The sequence below is a fragment of the Kryptolebias marmoratus genome, linkage group LG13, assembly GCF_001649575.2.
Source record: "Kryptolebias marmoratus isolate JLee-2015 linkage group LG13, ASM164957v2, whole genome shotgun sequence".
Lineage (NCBI taxonomy): Eukaryota > Metazoa > Chordata > Actinopteri > Cyprinodontiformes > Rivulidae > Kryptolebias > Kryptolebias marmoratus.
Window position 1 is genome coordinate 9,475,515 of NC_051442.1, and position 21,264 is coordinate 9,496,778.

The 21,264-nt window shown below is 39.1% G+C and overlaps 6 protein-coding genes across 6 annotated transcripts; 4 read left to right on the top strand and 2 right to left on the bottom strand.

Moving 5' to 3' along the window:
* Positions 1-233: 233 nt before the first annotated feature.
* On the bottom strand, positions 234-2,631 carry LOC108248416 (claudin-4-like). The gene is made up of 2 exons (XM_017437179.2): positions 2,534-2,631; positions 234-1,487 (listed from the first exon to the last, which is right to left on the bottom strand). The coding sequence occupies exon 2, from the start codon at positions 1,435-1,437 to the stop codon at positions 673-675; it is 765 nt and encodes a 254-aa protein (XP_017292668.1). The 5' UTR covers positions 1,438-1,487; positions 2,534-2,631; the 3' UTR covers positions 234-672.
* Positions 2,632-2,728: 97 nt separating this feature from the next.
* On the top strand, positions 2,729-3,515 carry LOC108248417 (claudin-like protein ZF-A89). Its single transcript, XM_017437181.3, has one exon. It carries the CDS (start codon positions 2,774-2,776, stop codon positions 3,404-3,406), a length of 633 nt encoding a protein of 210 aa, XP_017292670.1. The 5' UTR covers positions 2,729-2,773; the 3' UTR covers positions 3,407-3,515.
* Positions 3,516-4,328: 813 nt separating this feature from the next.
* LOC108248411 (claudin-4-like) lies at positions 4,329-5,654 on the top strand. The gene has a single exon (XM_017437176.3). It carries the CDS (start codon positions 4,474-4,476, stop codon positions 5,029-5,031), a length of 558 nt encoding a protein of 185 aa, XP_017292665.1. The 5' UTR covers positions 4,329-4,473; the 3' UTR covers positions 5,032-5,654.
* A 2,788-nt stretch (positions 5,655-8,442) lies between these two features.
* Positions 8,443-9,859, top strand: LOC108248403 (claudin-4). The gene has a single exon (XM_017437168.3). It carries the CDS (start codon positions 8,530-8,532, stop codon positions 9,163-9,165), a length of 636 nt encoding a protein of 211 aa, XP_017292657.1. The 5' UTR covers positions 8,443-8,529; the 3' UTR covers positions 9,166-9,859.
* A 3,454-nt stretch (positions 9,860-13,313) lies between these two features.
* LOC108248404 (claudin-4-like) lies at positions 13,314-15,383 on the top strand. Its single transcript, XM_017437169.3, has one exon. It carries the CDS (start codon positions 13,726-13,728, stop codon positions 14,701-14,703), a length of 978 nt encoding a protein of 325 aa, XP_017292658.1. The 5' UTR covers positions 13,314-13,725; the 3' UTR covers positions 14,704-15,383.
* Positions 15,052-21,106, bottom strand: mettl27 (methyltransferase like 27). The gene is made up of 6 exons (XM_017437171.3): positions 20,911-21,106; positions 20,576-20,707; positions 19,224-19,352; positions 18,976-19,111; positions 18,634-18,729; positions 15,052-18,531 (listed from the first exon to the last, which is right to left on the bottom strand). The coding sequence occupies exons 2-6, from the start codon at positions 20,693-20,695 to the stop codon at positions 18,329-18,331; spliced, it is 684 nt and encodes a 227-aa protein (XP_017292660.1). The 5' UTR covers positions 20,696-20,707; positions 20,911-21,106; the 3' UTR covers positions 15,052-18,328.
* Positions 21,107-21,264: the final 158 nt, after the last annotated feature.

The window sequence follows — 21,264 nt, forward strand, 5'->3', positions numbered from 1 at the left end:
GGTCTGGTCCCAGAACCCAGGTTGTCTTCAAGGACAGGACATTCTGTCAATCAGGACAGTTCTTTGAAGAGTCTTCTCTTTGCCTTGAGGCGGCTCATGTTCTCCGGATAAAGAAATGTGATTTTTCTCTTTTTCTGCTCAGAGTNATAATTTAATATTAGGCAAGTTTCAATATACAGTATGTTCTTCCTCAATGTTTTTTTTGAATAAATATGCAGATTGAGTGACTTGCAAATCGTCGTGTTCCATTTATTTACATTTCAAACCATGTAATCTCTAGAATAGCATGTTGGATGTTATTTCAAACAAACAAAAACATGTAAACATTACATATGTAACAAAGGAATGGTTTAATATTTGGTTAAAATAACCTTAAAAATACATCTCACTAGACAAACAAGTGCCCATGTTCCAAAAAAATAAAAATAAAATAAAAACATCTTCTAAGTTGGAATACATATCACAGATCACAAAGCCGCAAACCTAAAGGTTAGATGGGTTAATCTGACATGATAAAATCTCCTCCTCCTCCGGTCTTTCACAAACAGATAGTCACTTTGTGTTAGTCAAACAGAACTAGTCTCAATGCAAATTCCAACCTGATAAGAGACAGGTTTGTTTTGTATGTAAAGTCATTTCCTCCCTGTGGGATGCTGCATCTTGACCAGCAGCTCAGACAAACTCTTTCCCAGGTGTTGTGGATTTTGGTGGGGTGTATTTTGGGCCGTTGTAGCGATCTCCTCTCGGTGGGCACTGACAGCACAGAAGAGCCCCGCCGATCAGCAGCAGGCCGGCGGCTCCCCAGCCCACGTACAAACAAGCGCCCAGCTCTCTCCTCTGAGCATCGGGCACCATGGGGTTGTAAAAATCCTTGATGATGGTGTTGGCAGGCAGAGAGACGGTCACGAGACACAGAGCTCCACTCAGGAGGAAGAAAACCCCAGCAGAGATGGACACCCGAGCTTTCGCTGCTTCATCCTCGATGCAGGTGGTGCACTTCCCACCGACCACAGAAAGCAGGAGGCCGAACAGAGAGAAGAGGATGGAGATGACGATCATGGCTCGAGCGGCCTGGAGGTCCGGAGGCAGAGCCAGCAGGGAGTCGTAGACTTTGCACTGCATCTGGCCCGTGCTCTGCACCACGCAGCTCATCCACAGGCCTTCCCAGATGGTCTGAGCAACCACAATGTTGTTCCCAATAAAAGCAGAAACCTTCCACAGAGGCAGCATGCAGATCAGGATGTTCCCAATCCATCCGAGCACGGCCAGAGTCACAGCCAGAATCTGGAGCCCCACAGACGCCATGGCTCTTTCTGTCGGTTTTTCTGTGTCACTGTTCCTTTCTTCACTGCGAACTAGAAAGGTTCTCCTCCTGTTGAGAAGTTTTATGTGACCCCCGTCTGGGTGGGCGCTTTGGCTCCACTCACATGTAAACATCCATCACGCTGCCTTTGAGTTCAGAGGAATTTCTCTCCCATAAAGAGGCCCTGTAATGCCCCAAGAAGCACAAAGGAAAAGAAAAGTGGCTTCAAGAGATGCAGCAAAAAAAAAAAAAAAACCTGTACTGTGAGGACAGACATGAAAAGAACATTTTATGGCTTGAATAATACAAAAAAACAGATAAAACAAATGTCACCATGTAAGCTACTCAGGTCAAAACTTTAAAGTTATGAAACAAATTAGGTTTTTATCTCATTTTACACCTAATGCAGATAAAAAATGTTGGGAACCACAGTAGAAAAACCTCAATTTAATCTTACTTCAGTTTTTCCAGCCTCTATTTTTTAAAATTTAGATTAAAAAAAAGAATAAATAAACGAATTAATACTTTATTCAGTCATTCTGGGGGAAATTATTTGTTAATTATTTATTTAATGTTAAACTTCTTTGAAGCATTTAAGTTCAGAGACTCCAGATTCTCTAATGATCTTAAAAAATAACATTTTTGGAATTTTTATGTTTTTCACAGATTTTATGACTCTTAATTCTGTGTTTTATGAATCATTAAGGCATAAAAAGGCTCCTAAACTCAAGGGATCACAATTAGAGGTGGTTTTAAACTTTAGCCCAGTATTCAAATTTACCAATCATATTGAATTCATAAAAAAATATAAAAACATTTGAAAACTGTGCATTACTTTTAGTTCTCCTTCTGCAGGTTTAATCTCACAACCTTGTTTTCAGTGGACTTCATACACACCAAACTTTTTTCTTTATTTTCCTGACAGAATGTTTTAAGTTTTCATATCTTGATTGCATCTTGTTTTGCCAATCATACACCAAGCATTACTATAAGCTTTTGATACTAGTTTCCATTTTAGACAAGAAAAATGATGGCAATATCCTGATATTTTAGATTTTGCTAAAAACAAAGAATATATTGAATTTAGTTTTTTCCTTTGATGTCCTGAACAGAGAGTCTGGTTCATTAAAATATGATTTATTTCTACATTTTTTATGATGAAACAGAGAAAGTTTAACTATCATTACAACTATTTTAAGTTGAAAAAAAATAATTAATTATGCTGTTTACCTGCAGATTTTGTAATTCCTGCGAATGTGGTTGTGTGCTAAAAGCCAACAGGTCTGCTGAAGCTCATTCTCAGGTGGAGTCACTCAGCTTGATTGCAGCACAAGTAAACGATCCCAAGTGTTTTCAGTTCCATCAGTTTTTATCGACCAATCAGGATGCAGACCCTCACCTTCACATAGGTATAAGAAGCTGTTGAAGCAGTTAGGTTATCATACAGCTTTTGATTCAGGAGCAGTCAAGATGGCAGCTGCAGGGCTCCAGATTCTTGGTGTCTTGCTTGCAGGTATTGGATTTGTGGGTACCATCATCGTCTGTGCTCTGCCGATGTGGAAGGTTTCTGCTTTTATTGGGAACAACATTGTGACGGCCCAAGTCTTCTGGGAGGGCCTTTGGATGAACTGTGTGCAGCAGAGCACCGGACAGATGCAGTGCAAGGTCTACGACTCTATGCTGGCTCTGCCCCAAGACCTGCAGGCTGCCCGGGCTCTGGTTATCATCTCCATCTTGACTGCTTTCTTGGGACTCCTCCTTGCTGTCATTGGCGGAAAGTGCACCAACTGCATCGAACATGATGAGGTCAAGAGCAAGGTGGCCATCGCTGCAGGGGTGTTCTTCATCGTTGGCGGCATCTTGTGCCTCATCCCCGTGTCCTGGTCTGCCCACACGATCATCAGGGACTTCTACAACCCTGTCATGATTGAGGCACAAAAGAGGGAGCTGGGAGCGTCGCTGTTCATCGGCTGGGGTGCAGCAGGACTCCTGATCATCGGCGGAGGTCTTCTCTGCTGTCAGTGTCGGCAGCACAAGGACAGTCGATACTCTGTGAAGTACTCCGCCCCACGCTCAGCAGCCAGCGCTGGAGCTTATGTGTGAAACCTTAACTGTCATTTGTGCTGATGTTTAGGAAGCTGGAGTGAACTTCACGCCATAAATTTTATTTCAATTTGTCTTGTTTTAATAAAACACTGCTTTTATTTAATCATTCTCCTTGTGGCTTCAATCCGTGTAAATGAGACTAATTCTAAATGGAGGGGTGAGATTTTCAGAGAAAGTTTGAAGCTGCTGCTGCCCCCCCCCCCCCCACACACACACACACAGCATGCTATATTGCTAAACCATTCCTACACTTTAATTCAAAGGAGCCTTGTGTGTTTCATACTTTTTTTTTTTTTTTAACCATTTTAAGTTCTTGGATGTCAGGACAAAGTATGCAGCTCAAACCAAATGAACAATATCTGCTTAAATCCAGGTCCTGACAAAACCAAGAGGGCTGCACAACTTCAGCTAAAATGCATTTGCCAAACAATCTTTGTATTAAAACAAAACTAAGTGCTGGTAACAAAATGCCTCGCCACTATATTAAAAAAATTTGAACTTTGCTCCTTGAATGCCACAAACACAGAATGACTTTCATGGTACTGTATACCAACTTGTTTTCATACAAGTATAAATGTGCATTTTGCAGTTTGGGGTTTTAACACTTGGTTCAACTTGAAAGCACAGAGCTTCTCTGGTCCAATCGACATAACCCTCTGGGAAGCATTTCAGTTAAAAGTACAAACTTGAACAAAAATGTATTTTACTGCTTCTGTATTGTCGTACTTAGTTGAAGTATGTGCCTCAGTCCATTAAAAGCTTGTGATGGAAATCTTTTGTATCACAAAGCTGTTTTTGTCACATGGCCTAATTTTTTTATTTTGCAGAGCAGGAATCAGGACAAACAGGAAACTTGAGACACAAACTTGCAAGTCTCCTCCCAGCTGCTCTTCTCGTTCCTGCAGTGTGTTTTCACACATCAAACAACCAGCAGCGTTCACAGCCAAGAGAAAGCTTGTTGAGGAAAATGATCTTTAAAGCAACAAATGGCTGATACTTTATACTTTTTTTTTTTTTAACTTGTGAGAAACTCTAATCCTTGCTTTGGACTGTTTCCTGACAAGATGCAGACCCAGATCGTTGGTTTTTGTTTGGCGATCCTGGGCTTTCTTGGAACGATTCTCATCTGCGCTCTCCCCATGTGGAAGGTGACTGCCTTCGTTGGAGCAAACATCATCACCGCTCAGGTGTTTTGGGAAGGCTTGTGGATGAACTGTGTGCTCCAGAGCACAGGCCACTTACAATGTAAAGCCTACGACTCTGTTCTGGATTTACAACAGGTCGTGCAGGCCTCTCGGGGCCTGATCTGTTCCTCGCTTGGTGTCAGCGTGCTGGCCATCGCGCTCAGTGTGGTCGGAGTCCGGTGCACCAACTTCTGTCGTCACGACAGGCGGACTAAAACCAACATCGGAGTGGGAGGAGGCGTGGTGTTTATAATTGCCGGAATCCTTTGCATCATTCCTGTCAGCTGGATGGCTCACACCATCATCACAGGATTTAACAATCCTGTGGCCACAGATGAGAGGAGGGGAGAACTTGGAGCGTCCATTTATGTCGGCTGGGTGTCGGGAGCTCTGCTAATCATCGGAGGAGGGATACTGTGTGGCACCTACAGATGCTGAGGATGAAGGGAAACAAGAAGAATCTGGACAGTAACGTCCATCTAAAACATCATGAAGAACAATTTCAACTTTATTTGCATTAAAGATTGTGTACAAAGTGTAAAAGATGAAAGTGTAAATTGTAAGTTTGAAGGCAAAGTTTTTATTGTATCTTCATTTAAAGTGAAGGGAAATAAGATTTAATAGTTGTATGATTTTAAATAATTCAATAACTGGAAAAAAAGACTCCTAATGCAGATATCTGAATTTATTTGAAATATTTTAACACTTTAAATGGTGACAAAGTCAAAATACTGAAAGAATATTTAATATTCTTTTTATTTTATTATTTAGTCATTCTGTATGATCAGTATTTTTCTTTACATGTATGTGAAGTGGGAAAATAATGTAATGAAAGAGTATGATGTCTTGTAGGATTTTTGAGAAATCAACACACAAATTAATCTGTTAAACAAAAGACTCGCATCACAGCTCTATCACAGTTAATTTGTGCTGTAAAGATTGTTTTTTGTAAAAAAAATGTTTTTTGTTTTGTGTGAAGTCACAAGTTGTTTTTTATAAAGTCAAGATGTTAAAAATTCTCAGTTCTGTATTTTAACAAATAAAATGTTTGCAAATTTCTAGTCCTGCATATATTTTCTTTCTGCTTTAAATCTCCAAGTATTTTATTAGAAGATACAGAATATTTCTTTATTTATAATATAAAAGGGAAATTTTGGTGTCAGCTAATAAACTCAAACAACCACCGACATGAGGAAAGGATTGGTTAGTTTAACCCCTGCTCAGATTAACTCCTGTTCTTGTTTTAGCTCGTTGCTGCAGAGGTGGATGTTATTTAAGGAGCAGAGTACATTGTCTGATGTTGGATTCATGTGTGCTGCTGAATTAGCTTGAAGCATGATTTGTGGGAACAAATGTTATGATCTTTGATGGACTTGTGACCCGTCCAGGTGTCCCCCGCCTCTCGCACAGTGACTGCTGGAGACAGACCAGCTCCCCGCGACCTGGAAAGGTGAAGCAGGTAAATAAAATGGATGAATGGAAACGCTGTGATTGTAGAATTATTTGCTTTACTAGGATGTAGGTTTGATTGATTCCATTGTGCTGAACAGCTGCTCTCATGTATCTAAACCAGTGGTCTCCAATCCTGGTCGTCGAGGGCCACCATCCTGCATGTTTTACTTGTTTCTCTGCTCCAACACACCTGATTTGAATCAATGGGTGATTAACAGGCTTCTGCAGAACATGAAGAGGTGATTTAACCACTGAATCAGGTGTGTTGGAGCAGAGAAACAAGGAAAACATGCAGGATGGTGGCCTTCGAGGACCAGGATTGGAGACCACTGTTTACATCATTGTCAATTTTGCGTTAGTTATTCTGGCAGAATATTATAATATTCCTGTTACAGGTGCTTCAGATATAACCACTGGCTTGTACAGAGATATTTTATGCAGTGGTGAATGTGCTGACTGTGTTCCTTGTAAGGCTATTAGGAAAATGAAATCCCTAAATGTACCAGGACAAGAAAAACAAAGAAAACAAAATCAACAAAACTTACATATCTACGATGAATGAAACTACAAATTTAAGACATCCATACTTAAATATAAAATTAATACAAATAAGGATGTGAGAAAAGTGGAATATGGGCAGATTTGTGTGATTCACTGGAGCATTGCTTCCAAAGTTGGGGTTGGGACCCCAATGTGGGTCACGCAACACCAAGTGGAGGTCCTTAGATCTCCCCAGGCATCATTTAAAAATGATTCCTTATTACATATTGTTTCCAATAATTGTTCCAGAGTTAAAAACAGACGTCAAATTAATAGAAAATGCATATTGAGGACTGTTTATATTGTCATTATGACCATGTTTAATTGGGTTTTTAGTAGTTTTTTTATATTTAAATCAGTAAGAGATGGGGTCAAAAGACTTGGTCACGGTCAAAGTTTGGGACTGTACTAGAGGTTTGTGCTCTTATATAAACAAATCATTTGTTTTACCAGCCATACTAGCTGGGTGGAGTTTTGTGTCTTTTGTCAAATATCCTGTACCTGATGAAACCTCTCAATCAGTCTGTAAAGATCTGTTTAGATTAATGCCCCAGAGAAGAAGGTGGATTCCAATGAGCAGTTCCTTTAGAGTCAGCTCAGAGAAGATAAAAACAACACCTTTTCATGAAATGTAAATTAAAGGAAATAAGAAAAGATGTATTGAAAGTTGTAAATTTACATGAAATTACTGTGCATTTGAAGGTTGGAGTGGGTAGACAAAACATACATAAAAAACATAAAAAGTAGACAAGCTCCTGTATCACTTGTCAAGATTTGAGTTAGATATTTGATTGTTAACATTTATGTTTTTATTCTTTTTTTATTAGCTGAAAGTAGAGATCAGGGTGGAGCTGGAATGTATGTATGTGATCCAAAGCAAGGAATAAATTGCGAAAAATTAATATTTAATAGCCTATAAATGAAAGAGAGGGGTTTTTCTAAAATTAATTTATATAACTGATAACCGTCAGTAATTTTTCACCTTCATAATTAATTATGTATTCTTTTATTTAATTTCTAAATATTGTGATGACAAAAACATTGACACACAACCTTTCTTGTAACAGGGATGTTTTGGCACTAATTATGTCACCAGTCATGGTTATGGTGTCTGATTCCTTTGATGTCCTTCATGTTTGTAATAGATGTAACCAAAAAAGGAGAGGCAGGTGAGAAACTTGCCCTACCCACAGGAAGTTGTGACGTGAATGTCCAAATACTTTCATGTTAAACTCTGAGCTCCTGGTATCGACTGGGTTTCCAAGAAAGTCATATGACCCATCATAACGCCATCTTCAACTTACTGTGTCAATTACCTCATAATGTCTCACACAAATATGAATAAAACTAAAAAAAAAAAAATCACTTTTTAAAAAAAAAGAAAAACTATTTAACAATTACACTGCTTAATAATAATATATAAATGAAGATAAACTTTAGAGAATTAATGAAATAGTTTCACACTGAAACTGAGATTACCACAGTTACATTGTTTTTGTATGGATCACCTGGTAAGTCCCTGTTTGCCCAAAGTTACTAGTTTTCCTTTTATTACTATATTTTACATACTGTACAACAGGCAAAGGATTTAAAAAGTAACTTTAAATCTGCAAAACAAACAAGGCAGTGTTTTGATGTCATACAGTTTGTCTGTTTTGTATTTCTGTGATTTTTCTCTCATTAGTGCATCTCTCGAAACTGTTGTGTTAATGATGTTGTAAAACCAGCCAGTTTGGTGAGAATCCTTCATGAACCAGTTTCAGCTTTGTGTCGACACCAACAAACTCCTCCTCTGACGTCTCTTCTCATCAAAACCAGCTGGGGAGGAAACCACAGTCAGATTCTCCTCTGAGCGAGCAAGGAAACCTACCCACTGCCCCGACCTCCGCAAACAAACCTCTACAGAAACACTTTCATCGGTAAAGACAGCGACAAAGCTTCAACATGGTGGCTGGTGGAAGACAGATTCTGGGAATAGCTCTGGCCATCATCGGCTTTCTGGGGGCCATCATCATTTGCGGTCTCCCCACCTGGAAGGTCACAGCCTTCATTGGTGCCAACATTGTCACCTCTCAGGTGATTTGGGAGGGTTTGTGGATGAACTGTGTGATTCAGAGCACGGGGCAGATGCAGTGCAAAGTCTACGACTCCCTGCTGATCCTACCTCAAGACCTGCAGGCTGCCAGAGCTCTCGTTGTCATCGCCATTGTCATTGCCGCCCTTGGGATCTTGCTGGGCGTGGTGGGTGGCAAGTGCACCAACTTTGTACCAGAAGAAAATCGAAAGGCCAAAGTGGCCATCGCTGCCGGAGTCGTCTTCATAATCGCAGGCGTTTTGGTGCTCATTCCCGTCTGCTGGTCTGCCAACACCATCATTCGGGATTTCTACAACCCAACCCTGATCAACGCTCAGAAGAGGGAACTGGGAGCCTCCCTCTACATCGGCTGGGGTGCTGCTGCGCTGCTGCTGCTGGGTGGAGCCCTCCTCTGCAGCTCCTGTCCTCCACGAGACGAGACTTACAATAACTATGGCGCTGCGTACTCCAAGGCTCAATCGATGGCCAGCAAGGAATACGTTTAGATCTTCAGATAGGATGAATATTTGACATTTTGTTTGACTATTAAGGCTGAATGAAGTTCCAGAAAGAAAACACGATTCTGTAAATTAAATATCTGGTTTTACCTTCAAAATACTGATCTTGTCACCACCACACATGTTGTAAAATGTGCAGTGTTTTGATTCTATATTTATAAATGAATATCTACGTAGACTCTCAGAGACTTTTTTATACTCTATATTACTGTGGACACTTTCAGCCAAGTGTTTTTGAAGTATTTTCTTGAACCCACATCTAAAGGATTAGGTACCTGTATATAAAAACAATTCTGTATTTGAACTTTACCAATATTACCTTAGAAATATTGCTGCAAAGCTTGATTTAATTTTTATTTGCTAATATTTTTCTTAAAAAGTTAATTCAAAATTGATGAATATGTAATTAATACATTACCTATTTGAACATATTGTCTTCTGTTTTATTTTGGTTGATTATTTGTTTCTTAGTTACTGTGTGGAATTAAAATCTGGGTCATCGGTGATGGCTGTTTCGGCTTAAAGTTGTTTTTTTTTAATGTCAACAACAATTACAGTATTGTTAAAAAACAAAACAAAAAATTCAGTTCATCTGGTTTTGCAACTGGTCAGGAAAGAATCTTTACAAACTAGTTTTGTGACGTGTGGCCTGCCAACCTAATAAACAGTGACTGAATGATTATCCTGTGTTTAAGTAATGTTGTTACAACTGACTGCCATTTTAAGAAAATTAGAATACAGTTTACAATAAACACACACACAAAAAAGATTAAAACACCTGATTAAAAAGCAAAACAGCAGCATAGCCTGAATATCTCTAAAAACCAGTGGCAGATCAGAGCTCAGAGGCTAAAAATGACTAATAAGCCCGCCTCAGACGTCATGGCAGGTGAAGTAGGCGGGGCTAAGGCCTCCTAAAAATACAAAGTAAAAAAAAAAACTGCTACTCTGGCTAATACCATAATTGTCAAGCAGGAACGCCTAAAACCTGATTATTTCTGCTCACACTGAGAAGTTTTAGGCATAGTGGAAACGTTCTTACTCAGGCACCCAAACAGAAACTTATTCTTAAAAATTTACAGATCTGGGCAATGCTAGTTAAAAATTAAACTTCATATTATGAGTTCACACAACTGATTTAAACACGAAAAATGTTGGGATAATATAACAATATTTGTACATGTAATATACAGATATACGCTTGTAATGTTACATTAAAAGACAAAAAAAGGCAATAAAGTCCAAAACTTTGTTGAGCAATGTTTTCACACGGTATAGTTTTATAAAACTAAGATTTTACACATCTTCATGAACCTGATTTTACATTGTATCCTGAATGAAAGATGCATGCTGTTTCTCAATTTGCATTAAAGAACCACTTTCTGATTTAACTAATTACTAATATAAGCTCTATATTGGGTATAAAATTAAAAAATGTTAAAAAAGCAAGCAAAGAAAAAAATTGGTCTTAGCACAGAACATCCATTTTCTTTACCTGCTTCTCTTTTCCCCAGCAGTCACTGTGTGAGAGGCGGGGGACACCTTGGACAGGTCTCAGGTCCATCACAGGGACACATGGAGACAAACAACCATTCACACTCTCACTTAGGGACAATTAAGAGCTACCAACTAACCTAATATGCATGTTTTTGGTCTGTGAGACAAAACCCTTTGTGCACAAGGGGAATGTGCAAACTCCACCCAGAGAGTGGAGAGGATCCTGCCACCTTCTTGCTGAGAGGCAACAGCTCCAACCACTGCACAGAAAAACAACAAGCAAGGAAAAAAATAAAAATAACAAAGACTGCCATGTTTACACAATAAAAAAAAAACATATTGCAAATACAAATTTAAATAAAGTGCATTTTAAGAAATAGATAAAAGGCCCCAACAAAGATAAAAATGGTAGATCATATTACAAACACACCATCATGATCAATAGGAGAGCAACCAATCTGACATTTATAATTAACTACAGCATCAAAATGAACAGTAATGATGATATTAACTAAATAACTTATAATACCTTCAGTAATAATTAAATTAAATTAAGTGCTTCTTCTGTATGTGTGAAGGGTAAATATTTGTGTTAATATGCTGATGTTCACTGTCTTTGTTTCTGAACTGGAATCTGATCCAGTACGAACATCAACTGCTGTTGCCATGGAGACCAAATCTGTTACAGAGAGACAAAGAGTAGTTGTTGAAGTCCTGGTTATTTCAGCTGTAAAAGAAGACGTAAACAGGGTACTATTGAGCTCAAAGGGACTGTTAGGTGAGGTTCTGTGGAAAAGTTGTGAACAATTAATATTTTACCTGTTGTAGATAGCTCTTTGAACAGCCTCAATTTGGAGACATGGCATTTAGAAAATATTGTTTGCATGAATGGCATTGAAATTTACAGGATTTAAGTTGTTTTAAGACAATGGTCTCCAATCCTGGTCTTCGAGGGCCACCATCCTGCATGTTTTACTTGTTTCTGTGATCCAACACACCTGATTTGAATCAATGGGTGATTAACAGGCTTCTGCAGAACATGAAGAGGCGATTTAACCACTGAATCGGGTGTGTTGGAGCAGGGAAACAAGTAACAAATGCAGGATATTGGCCCTCCAAGACCAGGATTGGAGACCTCTGTTTTAAGACAACAACAGTCCACTTTGTTCCTTCTTCCATTTCACCCAGTCACCACCTGCCACTTAATGCTGGGTGCTGAACTCTTTGTTGGACTGTTGAATGTCACACAGGGATTGTTAACCTTCAGCCCCTCTGTGATTTTGTCCTGGGACTACTTTTTTTGTGAAGATTATGCTCACCAGTGAAAACCTGTTTAGTCCTTGTGAAATTCCCTGAGATCAAGTCTGAAGAAATTTGCCTCCCATCTCAAGTAAAGAGAAGTCAACTCAGTCTAATAACTCGAGGAATCACCAACCTATCCTCTCTCTGCCATCGTTCCCCCCCCACAACCCTGATCTCCTGGAGTCCGCTGCCTCTGCAAACCTGCAACGGAAAAGATTTCAGTAAGTAACAACAAAAAAAAAACTATTCTAAGAATAAAACTGATGATCTACCACCAAACCATACCATATCACTAATAATAGCTTCTACTCCCTGTGGACAACTCATCCTGAGGAGCTGTCAGTACTTCCTGTGCACTTCAAAATAAAATATTTACTTGTGTCCTGCCTCTGTAACCAGCCAAAATGGGTCCTGATTATAAAAAGACTTGATTAATCATGTCACCATCAGGCTTGACTTGGCTTAAAAACTTGTGAAAGTGATTTGTGTAACTTGTCACGTGGAAAGAGACGTACCCATGTTTTTGGTAAAACAGTACTTGAATTTAAACTGAATCAGTGAAATGCTTATTTTGGTATTTTAAAGCAAACTGTAGCTGCGCCAAGACAAGAATCAGTTCTCAAAACAAAACTATGGATTTACAAAAAAGTAAAGTGAGGGTAGTGAGCAGTAGAAAGAAATATGCAAACAAGCAATGTACCTAAGTTAATATAAATATATATATATATACTTGCCAACAAGAAAAGAGACTCAATATTATTGTAAGCCTTATTAAAAGGTTGGGTGTTGTGTGTGCTTGTGTTTTCGTTCATGTGTGAGAGGGGAGGGGTGTTTGCATGTTCCAAACTGGTTTTTCTGCACATAGATGAAGCTCGAGTTAAACAGGTTTTCTTTAAGGCAATTAAAGTTCCACATTCTTTCTCCTCTTGTTTCAGCAAAACTTTAAACTTGCAATTGTGTACGTTTTCTTCTGTAGTTTTTAAATAAATCATGTAAACACAAGTACAGCAGTTTTTTGTTTGTCTAAATGATTTTCAACATTCAAGCAGGAATTTGATTTGTTTCAGAATATTAAACAAAATAAAAACAAAGTAGCATATTTTACATTTAATCTATAGGTGTCATATGCAAATATCGGTGAAAATCTTTGTTCTTTATTTTTATTTCATTCATTATTTATGTTCAATAGTAACCTTGTCAAAGGGAAAATTACAAGGGAGGGAAAAGATGATGTCATTGCCACCTCTTTACTTATCCTCCTCCCATTTCTTTACCCAATAGACAAGGTGTGGTGCTTCTACACCTGTCCAGTAGCTTGTAGGCAGCCACTCAGGTGACAAAACAGAAAAAAACTCTCTCAGGTAGAGACACAAAGAGAGAAGGGGAGGGGAGGTGAAGGCGGCAGTCAGAAACACAAAAAGGGGAGGGACAAAGACAGATGAAAACAAGCTGTAAACAAATGAAGCACAGCTGAACTTAGACGCACCTGCTGTTTTGCTAAAGGATACAGGAAGAAGGACGAAGCACCGAAACTTCAGAGCTCTACGATCCTGCAAAAGAAACGATCGGCATAGCAAGCTTATTGACAAACTAATATCTGCAGCAATGGAGGTTTATGCTGAAAAGGACTAAGAAAAAGAAGCTCCCAGAAAGATTCAAGAGAGGATTGCTCAGAGTGAGCTGCACTGAAGGCTAAAGAGGCTCCACAAACAGCAAAAAAAGGACCAGAGGCTTCAAAGATCTTCCATCATGGCTTCGATGGGGATGCAGATGTTGGCCAGTGTCCTGTGCCTCCTGGGCTGGGCAGGGGTCATCCTCAGCTGCATACTACCCATGTGGAAGGTAACCGCCTTCGTGGGCAGCACTATCATGACCTCGCAGGTGATCTGGGAGGGAATCTGGATGACCTGCGTGGTTCAAAGCACGGGACAGCTGCAGTGTAAACCTTACGAGTCTTTGCTTGCACTCACTTCTGACCTGCAGGCTGCCAGAGCTCTCATGGTCCTCGCCATCGTTACGGGCGGCATGGGCCTCATCTTGGCCTTTGTTGGAGGAAAGTGCACTCGGTTCTTGGATGAAGAAGGAAACGGGGCAAAGGGCAAAGTGGCTATAGCAGCAGGGGCATTGTTGATATTCACAGGGCTGTTCTGTTTGATCCCCACGTCGTGGACAGCTGGGGTGGTGGTGCGGAAATTCTACAGCGCCTCCATTGATGCTCAGCGGAGGGAGCTTGGCGCATGTCTCTACATTGGCTGGTTGGCTGCCATATTGCTTGTTTTGGGAGGTGGTTTGTTCTTGAAATCAGCGTGTCCGCTCACAGCTCATGACACGGACAAGAACCCCTCCGTTCGCTACCTGGCGGTCCGTTCCTCCAACGGGTCGACCCACCCAGGTTCCTATCACAGCAGGATGACCTCCGCCATGCCTCAGCCCATGAGGGTCATGTCTCCCCGGCCTCAGAGCCTCGAGGGAGTGACCACGAAGCCTCAGCTGTACACAAGGCCTCCGTCAGAGAACCCACCTGAGCTGAACTCAAGACGGGAATCCGAAAGATCGTGGGCTCCTTCAACAAAGTCACAGCTGACGAGACCAGAGTCGGCGTTGTCCGAACACAGTGAGGCACTGTCAACAAAGTCTCAGCTGAAACGAGCAGAGATGGAAGAGACGCTATCATCCAGCAGTGAACAGGAAGATCCATCTTTAAACCCCAAAAAAACATACCTGTAACATGGGCGAAACAGAAGGAATACTTACATCTACTTAAGTTTATGTACACAATGAAGTTTGCTGTTTGGTTACTTAGAAGTAGTAGTTTAGTTACTTTTTGATAGATTCAATAGATTTTTTTAGCTAAACTTGTCATCTGTTGTTTTCTTTTAAAGGACATTTATTGAGATGAAGGAAAAAAGCCGTATTCATATTTTAAATGCACTTATACTAACTAAAAATTAAGTATCGACAAATAAGTGAACAGTTGTTTTCCTTTTATTTTTATTGAGCCAACTTCCTTATACTGTGGACTTATCATGTCAGTGTGAAATGTTGCTCTGGAATAAGCTGTTTTTTTCTGTTTAAATGCACTGAATAAGGACGAACGTACAGTTTTACCTCAGCCTTTCCAAGTTTTTGCCAGACTGACAACAACTTGAATAATTTATGACTAATGAAGGAAGATAAAGCAGATTTGTACTGGAGATTTTTCTTTATTTTTTATTATTCATGGATTAAATATGCAGTCATAAAAATCCACAAGTTGCATGAAGTTGTTTCCATTTATCCTTAATAGAGGTTTCTGTAAAGATTCAGCGTTTGTGAAAGCATCAGAGTTTGCTGTCTTTTGATTTTATTTAAACACATCACTGACATCATTTGTACTCTTGATATGCAATAAATTTCATTTGACAAACTACTGACTTTTTCATTTCAACACGTTTATTTAAGAAACACGTCAAAGTAGGTCTTCAGAATCCCCCTGGACTCACAGCCCTGTTCCTGACTACAACAAGTCACAGGACAAACTGGTTCGACAGAGAGTCGGGTCACAGCAAAGCTTTGTGTATTGTAAGATGAGGAAGCAGCATGTTTGCAAAAGACTCCACATTTAGTTTCAGTGAATCATGTTCATGGAACATGTGGTTGTTTTCTGTTTCATACATGCAGGAGTATCAGTGTAATGTCATAGGTTACTTTTGCCATCTGAAATTTATATAAACCTTCATGAAAGTTTTGTTTTATGGAGATAAAAACACATACAGAACATAAACCAGTACAGCAACATTTCATTCAGAAGTTAAAAGAAAAGAAAACACCAGAAACATATTCAAAGTGGTTTAAAACTACACGCACTATTTAAAAATATATATATTCTTGATCTGTCTCTTAGCATTTTCTCAAGAATAGTGCCTGACATGTTGGGTGAGGTTGGCGTTTTAATGTAAAACAAGCCTCTGTTGATTTTAATAACATTTGCCTGCAGGATGACTTTAACCATTTCTGCTTCTGTTAAGACAACACGCTGATGAAACCAACATCTCTCGGCTGATGAGCAGTTTGGTTCCAGCCAGATTAAAAAAAACACAGCGAATTAACAATATTAACACTTATAAATTAATTCATATTTAAAAGCTCTTTTTGAAAAATTAGATTCAGTCAGGAGCCTAATGAAAATCTTCTTAAAAATCACTCAAATCTTTTAATCCCATTACAGGACAGGAGTTCTTTACTTTACTTAACATAAATAATTGGAAAACATATTATTACAATTACTAATTACTAGGATTAATATTAAATTCTACACAAATCAACAGTTAATTTATACTGAATGGTGGTTAACGTGGTGATTTTCTGTGTGGGGTTCCCTCATTTTCCCCTCATTTATGAGTGGGTTTTCACTGGATATTCAGCTTTTCCCCCATGCTTAAAAAAACCCCTCATTCATGGTAAAATAACTAGTAATTTGAAAGAAAACTGAAGCATGTGTGGTTGATTTTCTTGTGTGTCCAGGGTGTCAGTTTATCAGCCATGACTATCAAATGAAAGTGTCAAAAATGTTAATTGTTTCTCTTCTTGTCCTGCTTCTTTTTACAACAGTTGTTGTATTGGATTTTGATTAATCCAAGTTTCCAATAAAAATTTCATCTGGTTAAATCGGTGATACATCAGCCATGACCTCAGAATCCAACATGGCTGCCTCACATATTATTGTGTTGTTGCTTTTTTTTTTAAACTTAGGTTTGGAAGCAGAGTGCTGCCTCACCTTCATGTTGGTCAAACCAGTAATCTCACTCTGTGGTTTTGTTCTTTCTCCTGAACTGCTGCTGGGGCCTTTCTGTGGGGAGTTTCCATCTTCTCCTCATGTCTGTGTGGATTTTCTCCAAGTACTCTGGATTCTTCCAACAGTCCAGAACATATATGTCAGATTAATTGGAGTTTCTGGATAAAAAAAAACAAACTATTTTTAAGAAAAAACAAACAAACCTTCTGACACCTTTAGTTGGCCTTTCATTGAAATGTTTTAACTCTTAATTGGCCTTTGGTACCATTAGTTTATTTTAGTTTAGTATATCTTAGCTTTTATCATTTCTGATCTGTTCAGCTGAGGTTTTAAATCCTATTTTTTAATGTTAGCTTACTATCATTTCATTATATCTTAGTATCTATCTTATATCTTGTTATGACTTGTCTTAGAAACATTTTGTTTAGCTTTTACATCCTAGTTTCCTAGCTTAGTTTCTCATCTGTTTATGTTACTTTGGCTCATTTATTTTATTTAGATTATCTTAGCTCATGTTTTAGATAAGTTTAGTTTAGCTTTTTATATTGTTGTGTTTTCATGACTCTGTATTTTTGTGTTTTCATGATGTAAAGCAGTTTGAACCGCCTTGTTGCTGAAAAGGGCTATATAAATAAGTTGACTACCCAAGCTATTTTAAAATTTTTTGTGAGTCATGCTTTCTAATTAAGCCTACAGAGTATGTCTGCAGACAATGAGAATCTTGAATAGTGCGTTTTTAAAGAGTTGCTCTGTGGCATGTTTGCACCAACCCCTTTGTGTCTTTATTGTCTCAATAAATTCATCATTACTAGATGTTTGAGTCCTACATGTTTGGGTAAGCTTGCTCTTTCTGGGGATCATGCCTAATGCTCTATTACAGATTTTTGAAACCTGAAATCTGAGACCTCCTCCTCTGTTTAAAGCCAGTTTCTCTCTTATTTGATATAGATGGCTTCCTTCACCTCCCTCTCAAACCATCTATGTTCTCCATCCAAAATATGACCATTTTGGGACTCAAAAGAGTGTCTCTTATCCTTGAGGTGCAGGTGAACAGCTGAGTCTTGTCCTGAAGAGGTGGCCCTCCTGTGTTGAGCCATGCGTCTGTGGAGAGGCTGTGACATGTTTTCATCTGTGTTGTGGCAGTAAGGAGAGCATTCAGATTTATTTTTTTTAAATCACTGGTTCATCCAAACTAGACAGATCTCTAACTTGTTTGAAAAACTCCAACACGGGTTTCACTTGTAGTTTCCTCCGTTCATTTTGACTGAGATTCTGGTTTTCGTTATGACACCTGGCAGTAGTTTAAGGAAGTATACTGCACCCAAATGCTACGGCAGGTCTACTGAAACATGACCCTGCATAACACCAGAACTTGACATTTTACCTATCACAGTTTAAAATCATTAACATAAAAACGAGGTGTAACATCTTTGTGCCTGCATGAGACTCTCAAAAAAAAAAAATTCATAACTATTTTATTTAAAGGTTTATAGTGAATCAATAAAACCAAATACTTCAACAATGTTTTGCACATTTCCTGGTGGAATACCACATCGTCTCAGACTGCTGTATTCAGTGTTAAATTCTCTTATAGAGGTACACGACTCCAGATATGTAGCCACCATCGTGCTCTAATACTCCTCTCTCCCAGTCCTCCACCTCAATGACCTCTAAACAAGTCCCGAGCCCCTCTTCCTCAATCTTCTTTAGCTCGAGGTCAAGACTGGCTTTATACTCCAAGTTTTCTGGGTTACTTCTGGTTGTGAGGCAAATGCAGCCACCTAGTGGATAGATGCAAAAGTGCAGCAGAGTATAATGTGATTAGAGCTCATTAAAAGTAAAACTGAAGCAAAATAGTCAAAAAAAAAACACCCTAATCTAACCTGGCTTGATGGCGTTGAACAAGTCTCTGGCCACGTTAAAGGAGATGTGACCGGCACACATAGCCCCAACGACTACGACCACATCAAACGAGCCTGCTACAAGTTTTAAACAAAATTACGTGAAAGGTTTTGCTTACAAATGACTGGTGAATCCAATGCTGAAAGGTTTTTAATAAGATAAACACAAGGTCAATAAAAGTGACTAAGATGCAGTTATTGCTAAACGCATCAATAACAGTGACAAGAAGTGACAAAACTCTGAAAAGAAAGAACATGTTGCCAGAGGATCACTAAAAGAGTCACAGCAATGGATGACTTGATGACGTTATTAAATTTAATTACCAAACTGTGTGGGTAATGGATCCTTATCCAGCACGAGGTGCTTCAAGTCCTGGTACAACCCACTCTCTCTAGCCTTGTCCAGCATGGCCTCACTTCCATCAACACCCACAAAACATCTAAATCCATGTTTCCTCATCTGTGTGGCAAAGACACATTTGCTTGTCAGTCACACTGACGGTGATTGTGCCTAAAACAAAAGGAGCCATTTTGTAACTGATCGCTGTCTAACTAAAGGATCGATTAGTAACCTGTTTGGCCATCAGTCCCGTTCCACATGCCACATCCAACACGACGGATGTTTCCCGCTCTCCACTGAAATGGGACGCGATGCAGTTTGCAGCCAGACTCGGTGCGCGGTAATCCAGAACAGCCACATCCTGCGTGAAACATAATAAAGACATGCACATTTTGAGACATTTTGGGAAAAAAGGCATGTGTTGTTGTGATTAGCAACATGATTCTGCTTGTTTATAGACTATAAATAACTACACGAGTGTGCTGGTTTCTGTACACCTGCTCAGGTGTAACTTTGCAAACTTTATCTAATCTACTCTGGTGTTATTACAAAAAAGAGGTTTTCTCCTTGCCAACTTTTTCTGAAACTACTGTCATAAGATGGATTATTTGTGATTTTTATGAGTACTTCACGGTCTCTTACCGTAGGATGACCTGTTCAGAAGGTAGCTTACAGGAAAAACTACCAGCTATTATAATTTACAGTTGTAGGTAACATTTTTTTAACCCTCCAGTTGCCTTCGGGTCAAATTGACTCAAAGTGACAAAAGCTTCTCTACCTCTTTCATTTGAGGGTTTCAGGAGGGTTAATATTAGCAATGGTGGCATTTGATATGCTCCACTTTGGTTTTATTGAATAACTAAAGTTCAATAGAAGCTAAAAAAGGTAGACTTACTTTTCCTGTTTTTACATACTGTATTTTGACTTAGTTTTAAATAAATAATGTCATAAGGAAAGGTTTACAAGACAGTGGTGAGAGCGGCTATGTTTTATGGTTTGGAGACAGAACAGGAGGTGGCAGAGCTGAAGATGCTGAGGTTCTCCTTGGGAGGGATGAGGACAGACAGGATCAGGAATGAGGTCATCAGCGGTACAGCACAGGTTGAAGGACTGGGAGATAAAGTTAGAGAGGACAGACTGAGGTTAATTGGACATGTGCAGAGGAGGGACAGTGGGTATATTGGTAGGAGGATGTTAGAGATGCAGCTGCCAGGAAAAAGACAAAGAGGAGACATATGGATGCAGTTAGAGAGAACATGGAGGTAGCTGGAGTGAGGACAGAGGACACAGAAGACAGAGTTAGATGGAGGAGGAGGACTCGCTGTGGTGACCCCTGAAAAGGGAACAGCTGAAAAAAGAAGAAGATAATTTAACGTCCTGTTAAAAGATTTTAGTCTCATTTATTTAATCGGGGTATTTTTATTCTTAGCTTGTAGCTGTGGGAACTTTTGAAGATGTTGTAATTTCTAATTTTACATAAATATAATGGACATTAAAAGGTTCTCAAACTTTTAAGCATGAATGCATTCGTGTGAAACGCAAAAGAGATGGTACTTTGCACCTACCCTGTTTCATTTGTCTCACCTGATCATAGGTCTCTGCCCAGGTGTCGTAGAATTTGACCTTGTCTGTTGAACTGCAGTGTTTATGAGCTGATAAAAGGACTGCTTTAATACTTTCAAATGTGTTGGTGTTGGCTGACATTTTGGGGGGAACCTGTAAAGGAAAAGAAAGGCAAATTAAGTCGAAAATAATACCATTAACAGATGCCTAATCACAAATATAATTCACAGCCAAGCTAAAATAAAATCTAAAACCAGGTTGTAGATATAGTGTTGAGTAAATATAAGTTGTTCTTATTAAGAAGCTAAGGGTTGCTTGTGTTGTAATGTATGCTCTTTGTTTCTATAAGTACTTACCTTTAAACGCAAATGGTAGAAAAAAAGAATGGCGAATTTCCAATAATAGTCTAACAGGTTATTGTTTTCCGAAGTCCAAACATGCAAGCACTGCGGCAGCGACTGAACCGGTGAACAGAATATGCGTACATATATAATATGTCTATGAACGTAGCTACGACAAGACGGGTTTAATACCCTCAGTGAAAACTCTCAGGCAGACAGGCGTGCCGGTCACTTTATGTTTTCCCCCATCAAAAAAAAAAAAAAAAAAAATTCGTGATGTCTGAGCTTCCTTACGATCTTTATCTACTTTTACTTTACAGTGAAAGTCATACAGATAACTCCTTCACCAAATAGATTCGACTTTGCATT

Excerpts from the sequence above, each read along its gene's own strand:
- LOC108248404 (XM_017437169.3), top strand. The coding sequence starts at position 13,726 with ATGGCTTCGATGGGGATGCAGATGTTGGCCAGTGTCCTGTGCCTCCTG.
- LOC108248411 (XM_017437176.3), top strand. The coding sequence starts at position 4,474 with ATGCAGACCCAGATCGTTGGTTTTTGTTTGGCGATCCTGGGCTTTCTT.
- mettl27 (XM_017437171.3), bottom strand. The coding sequence starts at position 20,695 with ATGTCAGCCAACACCAACACATTTGAAAGTATTAAAGCAGTCCTTTTA. Across the intron at positions 19,353-20,575 it reads GGGCAGAGACCTATGATCAG|GATGTGGCTGTTCTGGATTA; the intron begins GTGAGACAAATG and ends TGTTTCACGCAG. Across the intron at positions 18,532-18,633 it reads GTTCAACGCCATCAAGCCAG|GTGGCTGCATTTGCCTCACA; the intron begins GTTAGATTAGGG and ends TCTATCCACTAG.
- LOC108248417 (XM_017437181.3), top strand. The coding sequence starts at position 2,774 with ATGGCAGCTGCAGGGCTCCAGATTCTTGGTGTCTTGCTTGCAGGTATT.
- LOC108248403 (XM_017437168.3), top strand. The coding sequence starts at position 8,530 with ATGGTGGCTGGTGGAAGACAGATTCTGGGAATAGCTCTGGCCATCATC.
- LOC108248416 (XM_017437179.2), bottom strand. The coding sequence starts at position 1,437 with ATGTTTACATGTGAGTGGAGCCAAAGCGCCCACCCAGACGGGGGTCAC.